This window comes from Excalfactoria chinensis, chromosome 17 (genome assembly GCF_039878825.1).
Source record: "Excalfactoria chinensis isolate bCotChi1 chromosome 17, bCotChi1.hap2, whole genome shotgun sequence".
NCBI classification, from domain to species: Eukaryota; Metazoa; Chordata; class Aves; order Galliformes; family Phasianidae; genus Excalfactoria; species Excalfactoria chinensis.
In genome coordinates this window covers 1,452,686-1,472,858 of record NC_092841.1, presented here as the reverse complement: position 1 = coordinate 1,472,858, position 20,173 = coordinate 1,452,686, and the positions used below count along the sequence as shown (strand labels likewise).

The following is a 20,173-nucleotide window of genomic DNA, read 5'->3' as shown; positions in this document are numbered from 1 at the left end:
TGTGGGCAGCAGACCTTTTGCAGAGCTTGGGAAGGGATTTGGCAGGTCTGTTGCAAAAATAATCACCCTCCAGTAAATCAGCTAGCATATTGCTGAAGACCATCCTCAGATGCTGATAAGTCTGTGCTTCGAGTCATTGGATTGTATGTCACCAGAAAAGAGTTTTTCTACCCAAAGTTGTGTTGTTTTTTACCGTCCAAAGCTTGTAGAGCTGGGAGGATGTGTCTACTTCAAAAACTAAGATGAACTTTGTCTTCTTCTTGGCCAAAGTTTGAAGCCAAAATCATTTAGGTGTGCTTTTTCTTTCTGATGATTTTGGTCAGAAGGAGACAAGCTGTCTTCGTGACAAGTGAAATCTTCACCCAGACCTTGGGATAACTCAGTCATTTTAACAATACTTTCACAAGAATACATCTCTCAGGCCTTAATTCTGCATATTAATGCTGACAGCAGACAAAGCTCTTCAGAGCAGCTAAGCTGTCTTCCATGTTTTTACTTGGATTTCCTGCTGTTGTACGGTCAGACAAATCACTTTACAAGGCAGTGCCCAGACAGGTTGTCTGTCTCCCTGTTGCCTTGACACAAAATTGACAGTGGATCTTAGAAAACCGATCTTGGAAGATATGATGTAGCTATTCCTCATTCCTCCTCCCTGATATAAGCACAACCCTTGCCCTGAGATGAGACCTTGGAGGTCAAGTGCTGTCCCAGACTTGTTTGCCCCTGCCATCCCTCAGACTTGAGGTGCTGACCTTGCATCTGTTGAGTGTTAAAGCATGCAGGTGTTAATAGATATAAGGGACAAAACCCAAATGGATGTAGAGTGGGAATGTGGGAGCCCATGGAGGAACACCAAGGGCCAACATGAGAGCTAAGGGCTGACATAAAGAGAAGATGCAAGGACATCCTTTTCATCGGTGATGCACAGAACTCACATCTATAGGCAAACAGAAAATAAGAGAAAACAACCACTGGAGCTCATCCAGAACGATGGAGTGAATGAGCAACATGTCCTTTGGGGGACACACAAACCAATGTGTGCCCACTTCAGTGTCACCCACAAAATAACTAATGCTCTGTGGGAAAAGAGCTTCTTTCCCTCCCTTCCCCCCTTCCCCCCTTCCCCCCTTCCTTTCTTCCTTCCCTCCTTCATTTCTTTCTTTCTTATAGGAACCTGACCTAGGGGCAGATTTTGACACGCAAGAAAGTTGAACAGGATGATCTTAGAGGCCTTTTCCAAGCTTGGTGGTTCTATGATTCTGTGAGGGAGACAAACAAAGAGTCAGGATCAGGCTAGGACAGGACATCTCCTATTCCTTCTACCAGTACACCAGCAATTGAGCAACCCCACCTGCTGCTAGCCCTGCAGTTATCCCTGTGCCCTGGTACCAGCTGTGGTGGGGTTCTTATATGTGGAATAACAATGGAGCAAAGGATCCCTGTTCCTCAAGAGCCACAGAGCACATTTTGTCAGGTGTGTCATAACTCAGCAGAGAAAACAAACCAGCAGTTGCTGTAATGATGTCTTAATTGCAAGAGTGTCACCAATCCCCATCAAAGGTACCTAATCAGAGGAGAATGCTGAATACATGTTTTTAGATGCCTCATTATGTGGCTTGCATAGAGTTCAGTGCACTTTAATGAACAGGTTTATTAGAAAGAAGAAGTCAGCACATGCTGAAGTCCCAGGTCTGCCTATGGCAGTGAGCAAGAGATGGGGACAGCTGGACACTGGGTAGCCCCAAATTGTGCAACATCTGTAATCCAAGTCCTCATGTGGTGAGCTCAGCTCAGCTAATGCAGATGTGGCAGGAGCATGGAGGGAGACAGATGTGGGGACAGCAGATGGTGGGTTGCTTTCTTTCCCTTTTGAACAGAAACTCCTCCAGGTGGTTCCTTCTGTATGAATACACATGGCACACCGGGGGTGAAATGTCCCTTCTACAACAGACAGGGGTGTTCCTAGCAATGGCTGCTATCAGAGAGTGAACAACATCGACACTGAACACATTTCTGCTCACTATTTCCATGCTTTTTGTACTGCAGCAGATGGATCTTCATTCAGGTAAATACAAGGTTTAGGACCAAGATGCTTTTTGTTAAAATCCTTCTTCCAGCAACCCTGGATGTTTTATTGAGGTTTACAGGAAAATGACCAAGAAATGTAAAGGTCAAACTGAGGTGTCTTCAACCAGACAGCAGGAATGTATTTTCTGCACTTGAGAGGCCATGCAAGGAGAAAGCAGATCCCAAGTGGCTCTGAGTTAGGTTGAGTAATCTTGGCAAGGAGGGTAAATCACAGCTGGGTGAATGACTCCTGATGAGCCCATCAGCCTCCCCAGGCATCCCATTCACTGGGTTCATTCTCAGGATGAGCGAATGACCACAGGACTCCTGGAGTTTGTTGGAGGCTGTGTGCTGAGGGTCCATGGTTAATGGCCAGGGGTACAGACAATTTGTACAAGAGTTCGTGGGAATTTCATCACAACCCAGAAAATATTCATGGAAAGTCCCAGATAAGAAGGGCTGAACTGAAGGAGGAAGAGCTTCTGCCTGCGATGTGCAATATTCCTTAATTCTCATATAATCAGTGCAAAAAAAGCTGAGAGGGCAGGACAACAAATATTCTCCTTTGCATCCTGGAGGAAAAGATAAACCTGTAATGGTAACAAATGCTCCAGGTATTATGACTCCAAAAGCCACCCAGCCCCACTCCCTGGACTGCAGAGCAGAGCAGCTTTGCCCTTCAGCAAGAGATGGGGTTGGCTGCTCCCTGGAGGAACAAGTTTATGCAGACGCTGTCACACTAATTGCAGAGCAGCCCAGCCATGTGGCCTCCTGGTGGGCTTTCAGTCTTCTTACTGAGTCGCTGCAGGTCTTGTTTCCCTTCAGAATCCTCTGTCAGCCCTGTTATTTTGTGCCCTGTGCGTGTCACTCCTTGTAAGCTGATACTGCTTCATGTTGAGATAGAGACTGATAAATAATCACATACAGATGGATGATTTGAAGCCTCTCTTTGTTCCCCCTACCCCCTTTTCCCCTTCTTTCCCCTTCTCCTATTTTAATGACCCATCTTGCACTGTTCCAGCTTTCCTTCCCACAGCCCAATTCTCTCTCTGGAAATACTTGCTGAGGTGAAAAGGGAAGGGAGTGAGGATGATTTACAGGTGACACACTGCTCGGAGGACAGAGAAAATGACAGAGCAGATTATATTCTCTATAATAAACTGTGTCCTGGAGTTGGGAAGTCCTCACACTGAAGGACTTCTCAGGTTCCACTTATGACACAAACGTGTTCTAACCCATGTCTGCTTTGCTCAGAAGCTAAGCCAGAAACCTTCTGCCCTACCTGCCATGGCTGATGCAGATTTGCTTCTGCTCAGAAGTGCAGTCAAGAGGAGCCACCATCCAAAACAGAGATGGAGTCAGGCAATCAGTAGAAAATAAAGGAAAGCAAAGACAGCAGGGCCCTTCTATCTGCAGTTCTTGCTATTTTCATCTCTATTCTCTGCACAGGACCAAAGAGACAGGTTGTACCCTCTATGCATTCCATCTACTTTCTCTTTATGTGAGGTTATGTGTACATATCTTCCTTTGTGCCACATTTCTCTCTGGGTATGATGGTAAAACCTCACAGACCATGAAAAACAATCATTTGAGATCACTTTAGTTGACGCGTACTGCCCATTCAGATCAGAGCTGTGTGCAATGTACCTGTGTGACATACAGGGTAGGGAAGCTTAGTGGGGAGCCATCAACCAGTCTCATCTAAGGAGAATACTTCTCATGGATTTAATAGATATTTTAACATTATCTGTTATTTTCATGCCTTCCGTGATCCCAATAAAGCTTTTCCATGCAAGATGCATGGATGGAAGAAATTTTTATTCCTCTGGCTGCATTGCAAAGTTGAGATCTTATCAAGCTCAACATCTGTCTGTACCCATGGGGAATCTCCCTGTTTTCTATCTGTGCTTCAGATTCAGCTTTCCATCAACTCCAGTATTTAAATCTCCTAATCCTTTCCATACTGATGAGTCTCAAGTCATGCACAAACTCAGGCACTGCCTCTTTAGGTTCTGTTTTTGTTCTTATTAACTGTCTCTGTGTTTTATTGGCTCATTCAACCCCAACTCAGTAAGGCATAAAAGCCTTCAAGCAGGGTGCTGCTTGAATCCTTCTGGATCTCACACCTTTGCCTGCTTTGTTTTGATCCCACTGCATGAAAGGATCAAAAGGGAACAAGCTTAATCATGGAAGATGACAGCAACAACACTGAAAGTGCTGGGAATGTTACCTCAGAGGCTCAACCTCACTCGGGAAGCTGTAAACATCCCTTTCAACTCCTAAAATAATGCAGGTGCCTGCCACCTCGCTGTCCTCTTTGATCTTCACCAGCAGTCACAGCTCTGAGGGGTTGTGATGGCTGTGCCTTGCAGAGCAGCAGAGGAGAGCATGAGGAAGGCTGGGAGCTGGTGTCCAACTGTGGGCTGCCCTGAGCCCCGCACTGCAGGGCAGGGTCCTGAGCCACAGCTCCAAGGCTGAGCACCATCATCCCTGCACCCTCCAGGCACCTGTCAGGGTGGTCAGTGATTTCAGCCCATCCCATTCCAGCTGGGATACATGGGGCTAGAGGAAGCCCAGACCCCAGCTGCTTGCAGGCAGCAGTACAAATAAATATATGAGTTCGGAGCAGTCCATGGAAAGCCTTCAACAAGCCTCAAGCCTTGCTCCTTGAAGCAAAACAGGCAGTGAATGAATTTTTACAAGCTCATAAACTACCGCAGCAGCAGTGGAAGGTGCTGCCTGTAGCAAGAATAGTTATTAGCCATCGGCTGTTCAGCTACAGGTGGGAATCTCTTTCAGCTGTACCATGACAATGAAAGCCATCATTGATCAAAGGGAAAACTACCTCTGGGCATACGAAAGCTTGAGTGCCTCAGCCCTCTTACCCATCCTTGCAGATCCCAGTTGCAGTGTATGAGGAGTGAGCAGGCAGCACTGCACACTCCTCTAGAGACAAGCCTCTATTTTTTGCTAAAAGGGAATGATTCTCATCCCCACCAAGCAGGATTCATCCATGTCTGCCTCCAGGTGAGACATTTGTGAGCTCATTAGCAAAGCCCTGAGGTTTAGCTAATAAGTGCTGCTTGCTGTTCCAGCATGGGAAATCAGGCTGCCTCGCTAGGCAGATACCTTTATTAAATCAAGCTGTGACCTTCGGGACTCCTCAACAGACACCGGCTTCCACTCTCAGCGCACAGCAGAAGTGGGCGTCTGCTAATTGCTGTCCCCCTGGGTCCTCACTCTGAGGGTTATCATTTTTTCCTCCACTTAGGAGAAGTTAGAGGAGGGCTGAGCTGCAAAATCCATGCCCCGAGTGCCAAACAAGAAAATGTCTTTGCTTGCAGGTATTTCTGACAAAGCTAACAGCTTGCAATAGTGTCAGTGATTGGAGTCATGCTCAGCAGGGGGGTCAGGGCATGCTCCAGCTCATGAGAGTCCTTGTCTTGGAAGAAACCCTCCATGGAACTTGGGGCATGACTTTTCTTTTGGTATGACATCAGTGGCTGAAGAAGAGCTCAACTGGTGCTTGAGTGTTGCACACAGATGGGTCAGGTGGGTTTCTATGGGCTGGCATTCAGAGAACAGGAGAGCACTGGGAGCAGATGCCCAGAGAGCAGGGCAGGAAATGGGGTGTTCTGTGAGTGGCAGGGAGCAGAGTGCTGAGGAGGGAAACACGGACATGATTAGAGATGCTTCACCCCTCCAACTCCATCCAGCATCTGGATTAATCTTCTAGCTGGCTTGATTGAAAATGGTAACCCTTCACGCCATGACCTGCTGCCAGCTTTATCTTTCAGAGAGTTGCTGCTGATGTATCGTGGCTGCTGGGTGAGAGATTGTGCCACTTCCAATTGCTTCAGCCATTCACCAGTAAACGACATTAGGCACGGCACACGTGGCTGCCTTCCTCTAGTCATCCTCCTGTTTAGCAATAAGAGCCTGGCTTAGGCTGCAGAGACCCAGCTTTGCTCCTCACCTCGCTGCTGAGCTTATCGGGTCTCTTCTCTCTCCAATTGCAATTACTTTTCCTCTCCACTTTTATCTTTCAGGAACTTCTACTTTTGAGGTCAAAACTTTTTATTTAGACGAAAAGAGTGAAACAAGAACTGATCATGAAGCAAAAATCGGATCCACAGAAGTGTATCCCATAGTGCATGCGGTGGTCACTGTGCAGCACTGCACACCAGGGACACCTCAGTCACATCAGTAAGACCTTCCTAATGCTGAGTTTTTAATGCCTAACTTGAACCATCACTTTCTTATCACTCCTCCTCTAGTCCTCAGCAAATAACCATCAGCATTTTTAAGGGCATCTAATTTGGTCCATAAGTGAGCTTTAGGAAGGAGCCTGCAACATGCATCCCCCACCAAACTGATGAGTTTATTTCCTGTTCATACCAAACCTCTAAGAGTCTTCTGGTGGAAAATGTCAGCTCTAAAAAAGATAGAACTATTCATCTGTGGGTTGCAAAATGCATTGAAGATAACCGCATTCAGCAACCTGCTGCAGTCATTGTGCCTGTTCTGGCACTGTGCTGACTTACCAGCTGTCTTTCCATTTTTAAATGCACACTGTACAGGCTTATTTGTCCACAGCAATAATGCTTCTTGGAGATCAAAGCTTCTGATAGCTCAGACCATCTACAAAACCCCATGGTGATTGCTGGTAAGCCTCAACAGCCATTCCTTGCAGGAGCAGACTTGTTTCTGATCCATTCAGTGGCTCACCAACCCCATCCCAGCTCTTCCCTGCTGGCAGCTGGCTGGCATTGCTGGCACCTTATGGAACAGTCTTTCTAGGAGCTGCTGTCTGTAACAGTGGCTGTACCAGCTGCTTCCCCATTCTCCTCCTGATTTACCAGGAGCTGTGCTTGGCAGCATCTGTCACTGCAGATATCCACTGCTGTAGTTAATGCTAAGTCTCTACAATTAGCTAGCGCTCCATAAATGCCCCTCACAATGTGTTCATGGCCACTGGAAAAGGCTTGTTTCTGTTTTTTTGGCAGATCCTCCTTTCCCATTAAGTAGCCAACATGCAGGTGGCACCATGTGGCAGGAGAGTGTTTAATAAAGGGCAAGGTCTGCAGTTCTGTGCATACTGTGACTCATTTCAAGTCTATTTACAATCTCATATTCAAATGGGTACGAGGGAAAGCTGCTTTACAGCGCCTTCCCCAGGAGTAATCTTTATCAACTGATGCTTTTTTCACTGCTTCTCTTCTAGCATATTCCAGAACACAGAACACTTTTTGTAGCATTCACTTCAAGTCAGCAGCCCATCTTTGCTCACAACCTCTTTTATTTTTACTGTTTCTGGCACCTCGTACATTTTTTATTGCCAGATGTGCACTGAAGTTCCTCTCTGTTCAGTGCTCAAGAGCAGAGTGCACAGGACAGGCTGCTGTTGGACTTCTCTGCTCTCTTGTGTTCCTGTTTCTTAAGCATATTTTCTCATATTTCCTCAGAGTTCATCTCCCAGTTTGTATGCATATCTAGGATTGCCCTGGCACAAGTGCAGCACTCTACGCTTGGCCTTATTGGACCTCATTAGGTTCTTGTTGGCCCACCTTTCAAGCCTGTCCAGATCCCTCTGAATGGCATCCCTACCTTCTACTGTATTGACTGCACCAATTAGCTTGGTGTTATCAGCAAACTTGCTGAGAGTACACTCAGTCCCACAGCCTAAGTCATTGATTAAGATATTGAAGACCTCAACACAGATTTCTGGGGGCACCACTTGTCACCAGGCTCCACCTGGGTGCAGAGCCATTGACCACAGCCCTCTGGCTACAGCCATCCAGCCAGGGTGCATGGATGATCCTCCCTGTGGCCTTTGATGCCCTCATAAATAGCTTTTCTCCTTGAAGAGCAGTGAGTGTTTGATCATGGAGCTCCAGAGGACAGCACATCTCTGCATTGCTCTGGGGACAGCTATGAATCTGTGTAGTTGCTTCTGTCCATTCCTCCCTGCTGCCCTCTGGGTGCAGTGGGACCCAGCAAGCTGCAAGACCTTTTCCCTGCCTTCCTCACCTTTGGCACTCAGGACTGGATGATTTATCCTCTATTCAAGCCAGATGCCACCACCATCCAACATAATAACAAACGCAACCCTTCATCTGTGATCCTGCTGTCACCTCAGGTTGCTCCTTTAGAGAAGCCCCATTTGCTGCAAAACACCCACCCAGCACCTTGTGAATGGGCTGCAGCAAGAAAGGAGAGCTGTAATTCAGAGCTGAGAGCACCTGCTTGACGGTAGCAGATCACGCTCCTTTTGGGATGGGTTCTCTTATATTTTATTTTTAAATTAAAACAATGCTTAGCCTTGATAAACTGTGGTTTAGGCTTCTAAGAAAATAGACTGAGGAATAAGTAGCTTGCTCCAGCGTGAAATTGAATAAATCTGAGTTGAATCACAGAGTGTTACTTACAGAATAACAGTAAATGATGTGTGTGGTTTATTGTTAAACAAGAGCAGAGCTCTGGAAATGAGGTTAAAAGGAAAGCTGTCAAGGGTGCATTTTGCAGCTGTTTCCCAGGCAAAAAAGAAAAAAGAAAACTCTGTTAAAGAGGAATTAGGATGGGAGCATTTATCAGTTAGTGGCTGGAAACAAGTCCTAGCAAGGCAGAACCAGCAATAGCAAGAAGGTGAGGGAAGCAAGGGACATGGTCAGGTTGAATAAAAATAGACCAGGAGAACCAGAGAAATGGAAGTAATTCCAGCTTCTTCCAGTGTATGCCAGGTTTCTGATAGCTGGGATGCGTCCATCCTTCCTGCTGCTGCAGGTACCCACGGGAAGCATATTTCTTCAAGCACTGAACACTAAACAGCTCCAAACACAGACTGGCAGGGAAAACAAGAATGCGTGGACGCTGTGTGGGGCTGAGAGCATGAACTGCCACTTGGAACATGACACAGGGACAGCTGGCACCAGATGCCTTTGATTGCAGCCCTTGTGATGCAACTGGGCTGCTGAACCTGCTCCTCACCCTGTCAGTTCTGTGCTGGGTGAGCACTGAGAAGAAGGTCTGCAGTTCTCTCCAGCAACTGACCTGCTGGGTCCTGGCAGTACCTGGCCAATTAATTGGCTCAAAGGTTTTTGAGTAGAATAGCATTTAGGTTTAGAGCAGACTTCAAGAACTTATAGTTTTCCAACATTATCTTATATTACTTCACCAAACTGAATAGCAGCTGAATGTCAACCCTGCCTGCCAGAGCTGGAGGACAGCCCTTCTTTCTCCGATGATGGAGATGCATCTTGTAGCCCTGAAAAGAGGGGTCTGGTAGTACAGGTGGATGAAACACAGGGGCAGGAAGGGACCTGTGAAAATCGCCCCATACAGACCCCTGGATTCTAAGCTATGTTTTACACCATTCGATGATTCTAAACAATTAGCTGAGGAAAGACTGATATGAAGAAAGTGTGTGTGCAGCCTTTATTTTCCCAGATCTATCAGCAGCACAAAGTTCAGTCACTAGAGGATGGAGGGCAACGTAGGCCCAGCCTGGCGCCCAAACACATGCAGCCCTGCGCTGCCAGGTCACCGACCAAGGCACTGTGACAGCAGCGGGCTCAACTGTGACCTCACCGACCCCCCTACAGAAGCTGGGGCGCAGCAGAGCCCAGCATCACTCGTGCCTGGACTCCGGTTGAGCGCAGTCGCCAGACTTGGAGCCGCCAACGAGCCTTTGTTTGGGCCGTGCTGTGGGGCTGCCGGCAGCAGTTCCTGGTGCTCAGCCCACGGCATCGCCAGCGTTCCCCCGGCCCTGCCTGGCTCAGGCAGCCGGGGCCCCGCGGGGTGCGCTCGCAGCAGCGGAGGTGAGCGGTGCGGGGACACGGCCCCGGGGCGGGCGGCGGGGAGCAGGGCCGGGGCTTCGTGCTGAGGGACCGGGGCGTCGCTGCTGCTGCTGCTGCTGCTCCTGCCCGCTGCTTCTGCTGCTGCAGCCGCCCCGGGGACGGCGAGTGACCGCGGCCTCTTTTGTCTTTTGCAGTTGCTGACAGCTCCTGCCCGCTGCAGCGCCAGCCGAGGGAGCAGCTTTCCCACCTCGGCTCTCCCCAGCCCACCGCACAGCCCGGGGCCATGGAGCCGCCCTCGGACTGGAGCTGCCCCCTCTGCGGGCAGAGCCGGGACGACGCGGCCTACGCCGTGCCCTGCCGGCACCAGCTGTGCTTGGGCTGTGCGCTGCGCTGGGCAAAGCAGCAGCCCACCTGCGCCGTCTGCAAGGAGAGCATCGAGAGCATCCGGTACTCGGTGCGATCCGAGGACGATTTCCTCGAGTGCCCCATCCCGCAGCCTGCACAGCACTCCGAGGACGAGCAGGAGGACGAGCAGGGCTCTGCACAGCCGCAGCTCGTGGCTGCCGAGCACGGCTTCCCAGCCGAGGTCTGGGCGGACTTCTTCCGAGGAGACCCGGGAGACCTCGGACCGCTGCTCCGGTGGATCCAGCAGGAGCTGGAGGGGATCACCGAGGACGAGTGGTGGGAGGTGGCTGCAGCACGGACTGCCATCATGCACCTCCTGTGCGTCTACGGACTCGACGAGGACGCCCTCATCTTGAGCATGGAGACCCATCTGGAGGAGCACACGGAGCGGTTTGTGGCGGGGCTCATCGACACCGTGACAGCCCTGTACGGCCCGGAGCTCCGCCGGCGGCAGCACAGCCAGGCTGCCCGTGAAGCAGGAGGGCAGGACGGCCCCGCGGACACCCCCAGCCCCGCCACCTCCCAGCAGGAGCCTCCCGCCTCCGGCCCGGGCCGCTCCGCCAGCCCTGCAGGCCCCGGCGCTGAGCAGCTCCCCGGCGTCCCTCCTGGGGGGCCCGAGCCCCAGCCCGCCGCCCCCGTGTCCCCGCAGGAGCCGCAGGAGGAGCCGGGGCAGGCGGCGGCAGCGGGCCCCTCCGCCCAGGGCACGGACCGCTCGCCTGGGGGGCCCCGACGCCCCCCGAAGAGGAGGGCCAGCAGCTGCCCCCCGGATTCGCCCCCCCCATCCCCCAAGAGGCGGCGCTAGGCCGGCACCCACTGCGGTGCTGAGCACGGCTCTGGGGTTGGCAGACCAACAACACCTTCATTCTGCATTTACAGACAATAAAATATTGAAAAAAACATGAAAAGGTCTCCGCGTTATTCTCACTGAAATTGGGTTTGCTGCCCCTCCCCACATCTGTTTCTCCAGCATCTCCTGATGCTGGAAGACACAGAACCATAACTTTCACAATCAGAACCCAGGAGAGCACGCTCCCGTTTGCAGGTCACACTGAGGTGGGTGAATGGGATTAATGGGAACCCTTCGGACATTTACTGATGTCAGACCCTAAATTCCAAACAGCATCTCTTTCTTCCACAACTACTGAAAAGAAAGAATCTCCAGGCACAGAACCACAGAAGTGGAGGTGCAGGAAGGAGCCTGTGGAAATCTCCCCATCCAGACCCCTGCCAAAGCCAGCTTGTGAAATACACTACACAGGGAAGTGTGAGCAAGCAGCCTGCTGTGCAGTGTGCACGGGCTGTAGGAAGGAACCCGGGCGTAGGCATTGCCCCAGCTGATGCTGCTTGGGAACCAGAACACGTCAAAAAGAATCCATCATGCTACTGATGCCACTTGGAGTAAATGGATTTCACTAATCACACAACGAGCTCGGATGGGGAAACTCAGCCGTCCTGGAATCCTAGAGGTGATCATGGACTGGCCTGAGGGTAAAAAGTTTGTGACATCACCTGCAGAGGAGGTGTCACGTGCTAAAGAGGCCCCACCATTAAATGAGCTACCAGAACATGAAAAGAAATGTGCCCTATTCACAGACGGATCCTGTTGTATTGTAGGGAAACATCGCAGATGGAAAGCTGCTGTATGGAGTCCCACACGACAAGTTGCAGAGGCCACTGAAGGTAAAGGAGAGTCAAGGCAATTTGCAGAGGTAAAGGCTGTTCAGCTAGCTTTAGATGTAGCTGAACGGGAGAGGTGGTCAATGCTTCATCTTTATGCTGACTCATGGGTGGTGGCAAATGCCTTATGAGGGTGGTTGCAGCAGTGGGAACAAGACAACTGGGAACGAAAGGGTAAACCTATTTGGGCTGCTGAACTGTGGAAAGACATTGCTGCCCAAATAAGGAATATTGTTGTAAAAGTGCGCCATGTAGATACGCATGTGCCTAAAAGTAAGGCCACTGAAGAACATCAGAATAACCATCAGGTTGATCGAGCTGCCAAGATTGAGGTGGCTCAAATAGACTTGGACTGGCAGAACAAAGGTGAATTATTCCTAGCTCGGCGGGCCCATGAGACGTCGGGTCATCAAGGAAGAGATGCAACATATAAATGGGCCAGAGACCGAGGGGTGGACTTAACTATGGATGCTATTGCTCAGGTCATTCATGACTGTGAAACATGCGCCATAATTAAACAAGCCAAGAGGATGAAACCTTTTTGGGGGGAAGGGCGATGGCAAAAGTATAAATATGGGGAGGCATGGCAGGTTGATTATATCACCTTGCCACGATCCCGAAATGGTAAGCGGTATGTGCTCACCATGGTCGAGGCGACCACTGGGTGGCTTGAAACATACACAGTACCCCATGCTACTGCCCGAAACAGCATATTAGGATTGGAAAAGCAAGTCCTGTGGCGGCATGGCACTCCGGAAAGAATTGAATCAGATAATGGAACTCATTTCAAAAATGATTCCCTTGTAAATACCTGGGCCAAAAATCATGGCATTGAGTGGATCTACCATATTCCCTATCATGCACCGGCGTCTGGTAAAATGGAACGATTCAACGGATTGTTAAAAACTATGTTGAAAGCAATGGGCGGCGGAACATATAAAAACTGGGAAAACCATTTAGCAGAAGCCACCTGGTTGGTCAACACTCGAGGATCTGGTAATCGTGATGGTCCCAACCAATGCAGCTCCCTACGTACCGTAGAGGGAGATAAGGTTCCTGTAGTACACGTAAAGAGCGTGTTGGGAAAAGCGGTTTGGGTCCTTCCAGCGTCTGGAAAGGGCAAACCTCTCTGAGGTACTGTTTTTGCCCAGGGACCCGGATGCACTTGGTGGGTGATGCACAAAAATGGGAATGTCCAATGTGTACCACAAGGGAATTTGATGTTGGGGGAGTGCAGCCAATAATTTCTTGTATATACAAGTAGAGCCTTAGAGATATGTGACTGTAATCGGGTTATCTAGATTTACCTGTGATAGAGGCTGCTGCCCCTGGAAGGAGGGAAATGGACAAAAACAGTAGCAGCAGTCTAAGGAGAAAACTTATTTTACTAAATACGATATTGGAATACAAGATAGCAGAATACGATACAATATAATTGCGACTACTAAATCGAACAAGATAGAGAGAGAGATAGAAAGAGAGAAATAGAGTCCCCGAGAACTGGGAGGCCTACTGTGATCTCTAGGCGACGGGCTGGAACATTGCTGATAGAGAGAGACGACAGGGCCGGAGCGCTCCGAGAGATAGACAGAGCGAAAGAAAGAACGTTCCAGCCTGGGAGCGAGATTATATATGTGTCCTGCTCCGGTGATTTGTCTCTGGCCACGTTGTCCCCTGGGATATGTAGTTCTCCTCCAAGAGCTGAGGACTCGGGATGCTGCCATTCCACAGAACTGGAGCATGAACCTTCCACATTTCCACATACCCTCTATTACACTTCCACATACCCTCTGTAACACTCCCACATACCCTCTATTACACTTCTGTATGCCATTAACAACTACACTTTCTTATACCACCAAAACAGTTTGTCACTATTTGTACCCTCAGTTAATGATTCATACTGCACATGATGTTATGATGTAGAATTTTGACAGCAACAGCAGAAAACCATGACATTCCACCCCTTATTCTACATTATTACATCATGGTTATACATATATATATATACACAGATACATAGAATTACTGACTGCACTCCCCCAGCATTACTTTACCATGTGGTACACATTGAACATCCCCATCCTTCTGCATCATCCACCAAGTGCACCCAGGTCCCTGGGCAAAAACAGTTCCACGGACAGGTTTGCCCTTTCCAGAGGCTGGAAGAACCCAAACAGCTTTTCCCAACATGTTCTTCACATGCACAACAGAGACATTATCTCCTTCTATAGTGAGTAGGGGGCTAGATTGGCTAGGACCATCACGATTAACAGATCCTCTAGTATTGGAGAATCTAATGAGATCCAACACAGTAAAGTGCCTGGGTTGGCACTTGGGCTGGAGGAATCCCAGGTGTACATACAGAGGGGAAGGAGCAGGCCTTGAGAGTAGCCCTGCAGAGAAGGCCCTGGGGGTCCTGGTGGATGAAGAACTGAACATGAGACAGCAGTGTGCCATTGCAGCACAGAAAGAAAACATTACTCTGGGCCCCATCAAAGAGGGGTGGCCAGCAGGCACATGGAGGTGATTGTCCCTCTCTGCTCTGCCCTTGTGAGGCCCCATCTGGAGTACTGTGACCAGGTGTGGGACCGGCAGTACAAGAAAGACAGGGAGCTGCTGGAGAGGGTCCAGAGGAGGCCACAAAGATGCTCAGAGGGCAGCAGCACCAACCCTACAAAGACAGGCTGAGGGAGCTGGGCTTGCTCAGCCCAGAGAAGAGAAGGCTGCGGGGTGACCTCATTGCGGCCTCTCGGTACCTAAAGACAGACTACAGGCAGGAGGGGAGTCGACTCTTCACAAGGGTAGATGGTGTCAGGACACGGGGACACGGTTTTAAGTTGAAGAGGGCTCGAATTAGGTTGGAGATCAGGGGGAAGTTCTTCACAAAGAGAGCGGTGATGTGCTGGAACAGGCTGCGCAGAGAGATTGTGGACGCCCCGTCCTTGTGGTGGTTGGTGGCCCTGCCTGCAGCAGGGCGGTTGGAGACTGATGATCCTTGGGGTCCCTTCTGACCCAAGCCATTCTATCCTTCTTGGATTCTAAACAATTAGCTGAGGAAAGACTGATATGGAGATAGTGTGTGTGCAACCTTTATTTTCCCAGATCTATCAGCAGCACAAAGTTCAGTCACTGGAGGATGGAGAGCAACGTAGGCCCAGCCTGGCGCCCAAACACACGCAGCCCTGCGCTGCCAGGTCACCGACCAAGGCACTGTGACAGCAGCGGGCTCAACTGTGACCTCACCGACCCCCGTGCAGAAGCTGGGGCGCAGCAGAGCCCAGCATCACTCGTGCCTGGACTCCGGTTGAGCGCAGTCGCCAGACTTGGAGCCGCCAACGAGCCTTTGTTTGGGCCGTGCTGTGGGGCTGCCGGCAGCAGTTCCTGGTGCTCAGCCCACGGCATCGCCAGCGTTCCCCCGGCCCTGCCTGGCTCAGGCAGCCGGGGCCCCGCGGGGTGCGCTCGCAGCAGCGGAGGTGAGCGGTGCGGGGACACGGCCCCGGGGCGGGCGGCGGGGAGCAGGGCCGGGGCTTCGTGCTGAGGGACCGGGGCGTCGCTTCTTCTGCTGCTGCTGCTGCTTCTGCTTCTGCTGCTGCAGCCGCCCCAGGGACGGCGAGTGACCGCGGCCTCTTTTGTCTTTTGCAGTTGCTGACAGCTCCTGCCCGCTGCAGCGCCAGCCGAGGGAGCAGCTTTCCCACCTCGGCTCTCCCCAGCCCACCGCACAGCCCGGGGCCATGGAGCCGCCCTCGGACTGGAGCTGCCCCCTCTGCGGGCAGAGCCGGGACGACGCGGCCTACGCCGTGCCCTGCCGGCACCAGCTGTGCTTGGGCTGTGCGCTGCGCTGGGCAAAGCAGCAGCCCACCTGCGCCGTCTGCAAGGAGAGCATCGAGAGCATCCGGTACTCGGTGCGATCCGAGGACGATTTCCTCGAGTGCCCCATCCCGCAGCCTGCACAGCACTCCGAGGACGAGCAGGAGGACGAGCAGGGCTCTGCACAGCCGCAGCTCGTGGCTGCCGAGCACGGCTTCCCAGCCGAGGTCTGGGCGGACTTCTTCCGAGGAGACCCGGGAGACCTCGGACCGCTGCTCCGGTGGATCCAGCAGGAGCTGGAGGGGATCACCGAGGACGAGTGGTGGGAGGTGGCTGCAGCACGGACTGCCATCATGCACCTCCTGTGCGTCTACGGGCTGGACGAGGACGCCCTCATCTTGAGCATGGAGACCCATCTGGAGGAGCACACGGAGCGGTTTGTGGCGGGGCTCATCGACACCGTGACAGCCCTGTACGGCCCGGAGCTCCGCCGGCGGCAGCACAGCCAGGCTGCCCGTGAAGCAGGAGGGCAGGACGGCCCCGCGGACACCCCCAGCCCCGCCACCTCCCAGCAGGAGCCTCCCGCCTCCGGCCCGGGCCGCTCCGCCAGCCCTGCAGGCCCCGGCGCTGAGCAGCTCCCCGGCGTCCCTCCTGGGGGGCCCGAGCCCCAGCCCGCCGCCCCCGTGTCCCCGCAGGAGCCGCAGGAGGAGCCGGGGCAGGCGGCGGCAGCGGGCCCCTCCGCCCAGGGCACGGACCGCTCGCCTGGGGGGCCCCGACGCCCCCCGAAGAGGAGGGCCAGCAGCTGCCCCCCGGATTCGCCCCCCCCATCCCCCAAGAGGCGGCGCTAGGCCGGCACCCACTGCGGTGCTGAGCACGGCTCTGGGGTTGGCAGACCAACAACACCTTCATTCTGCATTTACAGACAATAAAATATTGAAAAAAACATGAAAAGGTCTCCGCGTTATTCTCACTGATATTGGGTTTGCTGCCCCTCCCCACATCTGTTTCTCCAGCATCTCCTGATGCTGGAAGACACAGAACCATAACTTTCACAATCAGAACCCAGGAGAGCATGCTCCTGTTTGCAGGTCACACTGAGGTGGGTGAATGGGATTAATGGGAACCCTTCAGACATTTACTGATGTCAGACCCTAAATTCCAAACAGCATCTCTTTCTTCCACAACTACTGAAAAGAAAGAATCTCCAGGCACAGAACCACAGAAGTGGAGGTGCAGGAAGGAGCCTGTGGAAATCTCCCCATCCAGACCCCTGCCAAAGCCAGCTTGTGAAATACACTACACAGGGAAGTGTGAGCAAGCAGCCTGCTGTGCAGTGTGCACGGGCTGTAGGAAGGAACTCGGGCGTAGGCATTGCCCCAGCTGATGCTGCTTGGGAACCAGAACACGTCCAAAAGAATTCATCATGCTACAGATGCCACTTGGAGTAAATGGATTTCACTAATCACACAACGAGCTCGGATGGGGAAACTCAGCCGTCCTGGAATCCTAGAGGTGATCATGGACTGGCCTGAGGGTAAAAAGTTTGTGACATCACCTGCAGAGGAGGTGTCACGTGCTAAAGAGGCCCCACCATTAAATGAGCTACCAGAACATGAAAAGAAATGTGCCCTATTCACAGACGGATCCTGTTGTATTGTAGGGAAACATCGCAGATGGAAAGCTGCTGTATGGAGTCCCACACGACAAGTTGCAGAGGCCACTGAAGGTAAAGGAGAGTCAAGGCAATTTGCAGAGGTAAAGGCTGTTCAGCTTTAGATGTAGCTGAACGGGAGAGGTGGTCAATGCTTCATCTTTATGCTGACTCATGGGTGGTGGCAAATGCCTTATGAGGGTGGTTGCAGCAGTGGGAACAAGACAACTGGGAACGAAAGGGTAAACCTATTTGGGCTGCTGAACTGTGGAAAGACATTGCTGCCCAAATAAGGAATATTGTTGTAAAAGTGCGCCATGTAGATACGCATGTGCCTAAAAGTAAGGCCACTGAAGAACATCAGAATAACCATCAGGTTGATCGAGCTGCCAAGATTGAGGTGGCTCAAATAGACTTGGACTGGCAGAACAAAGGTGAATTATTCCTAGCTCGGCGGGCCCATGAGACGTCGGGTCATCAAGGAAGAGATGCAACATATAAATGGGCCAGAGACCGAGGGGTGGACTTAACTATGGATGCTATTGCTCAGGTCATTCATGACTGTGAAACATGCGCCATAATTAAACAAGCCAAGAGGATGAAACCTTTTTGGGGGGAAGGGCGATGGCAAAAGTATAAATATGGGGAGGCGTGGCAGGTTGATGATATCACATTGCCACGATCCCGAAATGGTAAGCGGTATGTGCTCACCATGGTCGAGGCGACCACTGGGTGGCTTGAAACATACACAGTACCCCATGCTACTGCCCGAAACACCATATTAGGATTGGAAAAGCAAGTCCTGTGGCGGCATGGCACTCCGGAAAGAATTGAATCAGATAATGGAACTCATTTCAAAAATTATTCCCATGTAAATACCTGGGCCAAAAATCATGGCATTGAGTGGATCTACCATATTCCCTATCATGCACCGGCGTCTGGTAAAATGGAACGATTCAACGGATTGTTAAAAACTATGTTGAAAGCAATGGGCGGCGGAACATATAAAAACTGGGAAAACCATTTAGCAGAAGCCACCTGGTTGGTCAACACTCGAGGATCTGGTAATCGTGATGGTCCCAACCAATGCAGCTCCCTACATACCGTAGAGGGAGATAAGGTTCCTGTAGTACACGTAAAGAGCGTGTTGGGAAAAGCGGTTTGGGTCCTTCCAGCGTCTGGAAAGGGCAAACCTCTCCGAGGTACTGTTTTTGTCCAGGGACCCGGATGCACTTGGTGGGTGATGCACACAAATGGGAATGTCCTATGTGTAGCACAAGGGAATTTGATGTTGGGGGAGTGCAGCCAATAATTTCTTGTATATACAAGTAGAGCCTTAGAGATATGTGACTGTAATCGGGTTATCTAGATTTACCTGTGATAGAGGCTGCTGCCCCTGGAAGGAGGGAAATGGACAAAAACAGTAGCAGCAGTCTAAGGAGAAAACTTATTTTACTAAATACGATATTGGAATACAAGATAACAGAATACGATACAATATAATTGCGACTACTAAATCGAACAAGATAGAGAGAGAGATAGAAAGAGAGAAAAAGAGTCCCCGAGAACGGGGAGGCCTACTGTGATCTCTAGGCGACGGGCTGGAACATTACTGATAGAGAGAGACGACAGGGCCGGAGAGCTCCGAGAGATAGACAGAGCGAAAGAAAGAACGTTCCAGCCTGGGAGCGAGATTATATATGTGTCCTCCTCTGGTGATTCGTCTCTGGCCGCGTCGTCCCCTGGGATATGTAGTTCTCCTCCAAGAGCTGAGGACTCAGGATGCTGCCATTCCACAGAACTGGAGCATGAACCTTCCACACTTCCACATACCCTCTGTTACACTTCTGTATGCCATTAACAACTACACTTTCTTATACCACCAAAACAGTTTGTCACTATTTGTACCCTCAGTTAATGATTCATACTGCACATGATGTTATGATGTAGAATTTTGACAGCAACAGCAGAAAACCATGACATTCCACCCCTTATTCTACATTATTACATCATGGTTATACATATATATATATACACAGATACATAGAATTACTGACTGCACTCCCCCAGCATTACTTTACCATGTGGTACACATTGAACATCCCCATCCTTCTGCATCATCCACCAAGTGCACCCAGGTCCCTGGGCAAAAACAGTTCCACGGACAGGTTTGCCCTTTCCAGAGGCTGGAAGAACCCAAACAGCTTTTCCCAACATGTTCTTCACATGCACAACAGAGACATTATCTCCTTCTATAGTGAGTAGGGGGCTAGATTGGCTAGGACCATCACGATTAACAGATCCTCTAGTATTGGAGAATCTAATGAGATCCAACACAGTAAAGTGCCAGGGTTGGCACTTGGGCTGGAGGAATCCCAGGTGTACATACAGAGGGGAAGGAGCAGGCCTTGAGAGTAGCCCTGCAGAGAAGGCCCTGGGGGTCCTGGTGGATGAAGAACTGAACATGAGACAGCAGTGTGCCATTGCAGCACAGAAAGAAAACATTACTCTGGGCCCCATCAAAGAGGGGTGGCCAGCAGGCACATGGAGGTGATTGTCCCTCTCTGCTCTGCCCTTGTGAGGCCCCATCTGGAGTACTGTGACCAGGTGTGGGACCGGCAGTACAAGAAAGACAGGGAGCTGCTGGAGAGGGTCCAGAGGAGGCCACAAAGATGCTCAGAGGGCAGCAGCACCAACCCTACAAAGACAGGCTGAGGGAGCTGGGCTTGCTCAGCCCAGAGAAGAGAAGGCTGCGGGGTGACCTCAT

The 20,173-nt window shown here is 51.1% G+C and overlaps 2 protein-coding genes across 2 annotated transcripts; both read left to right on the top strand.

Moving 5' to 3' along the window:
• Positions 1–9,547: 9,547 nt before the first annotated feature.
• Positions 9,548–11,070, top strand: LOC140260210 (uncharacterized). The gene is made up of 2 exons (XM_072352285.1): positions 9,548–9,884; positions 10,058–11,070. The coding sequence occupies exons 1-2, from the start codon at positions 9,548–9,550 to the stop codon at positions 11,068–11,070; spliced, it is 1,350 nt and encodes a 449-aa protein (XP_072208386.1).
• A 4,014-nt stretch (positions 11,071–15,084) lies between these two features.
• On the top strand, positions 15,085–16,603 carry LOC140260209 (uncharacterized). Its single transcript, XM_072352284.1, has 2 exons — positions 15,085–15,421; positions 15,591–16,603. Exons 1-2 carry the CDS (start codon positions 15,085–15,087, stop codon positions 16,601–16,603), a joined length of 1,350 nt encoding a protein of 449 aa, XP_072208385.1.
• The last annotated feature ends 3,570 nt before the right edge of the window (positions 16,604–20,173 follow it).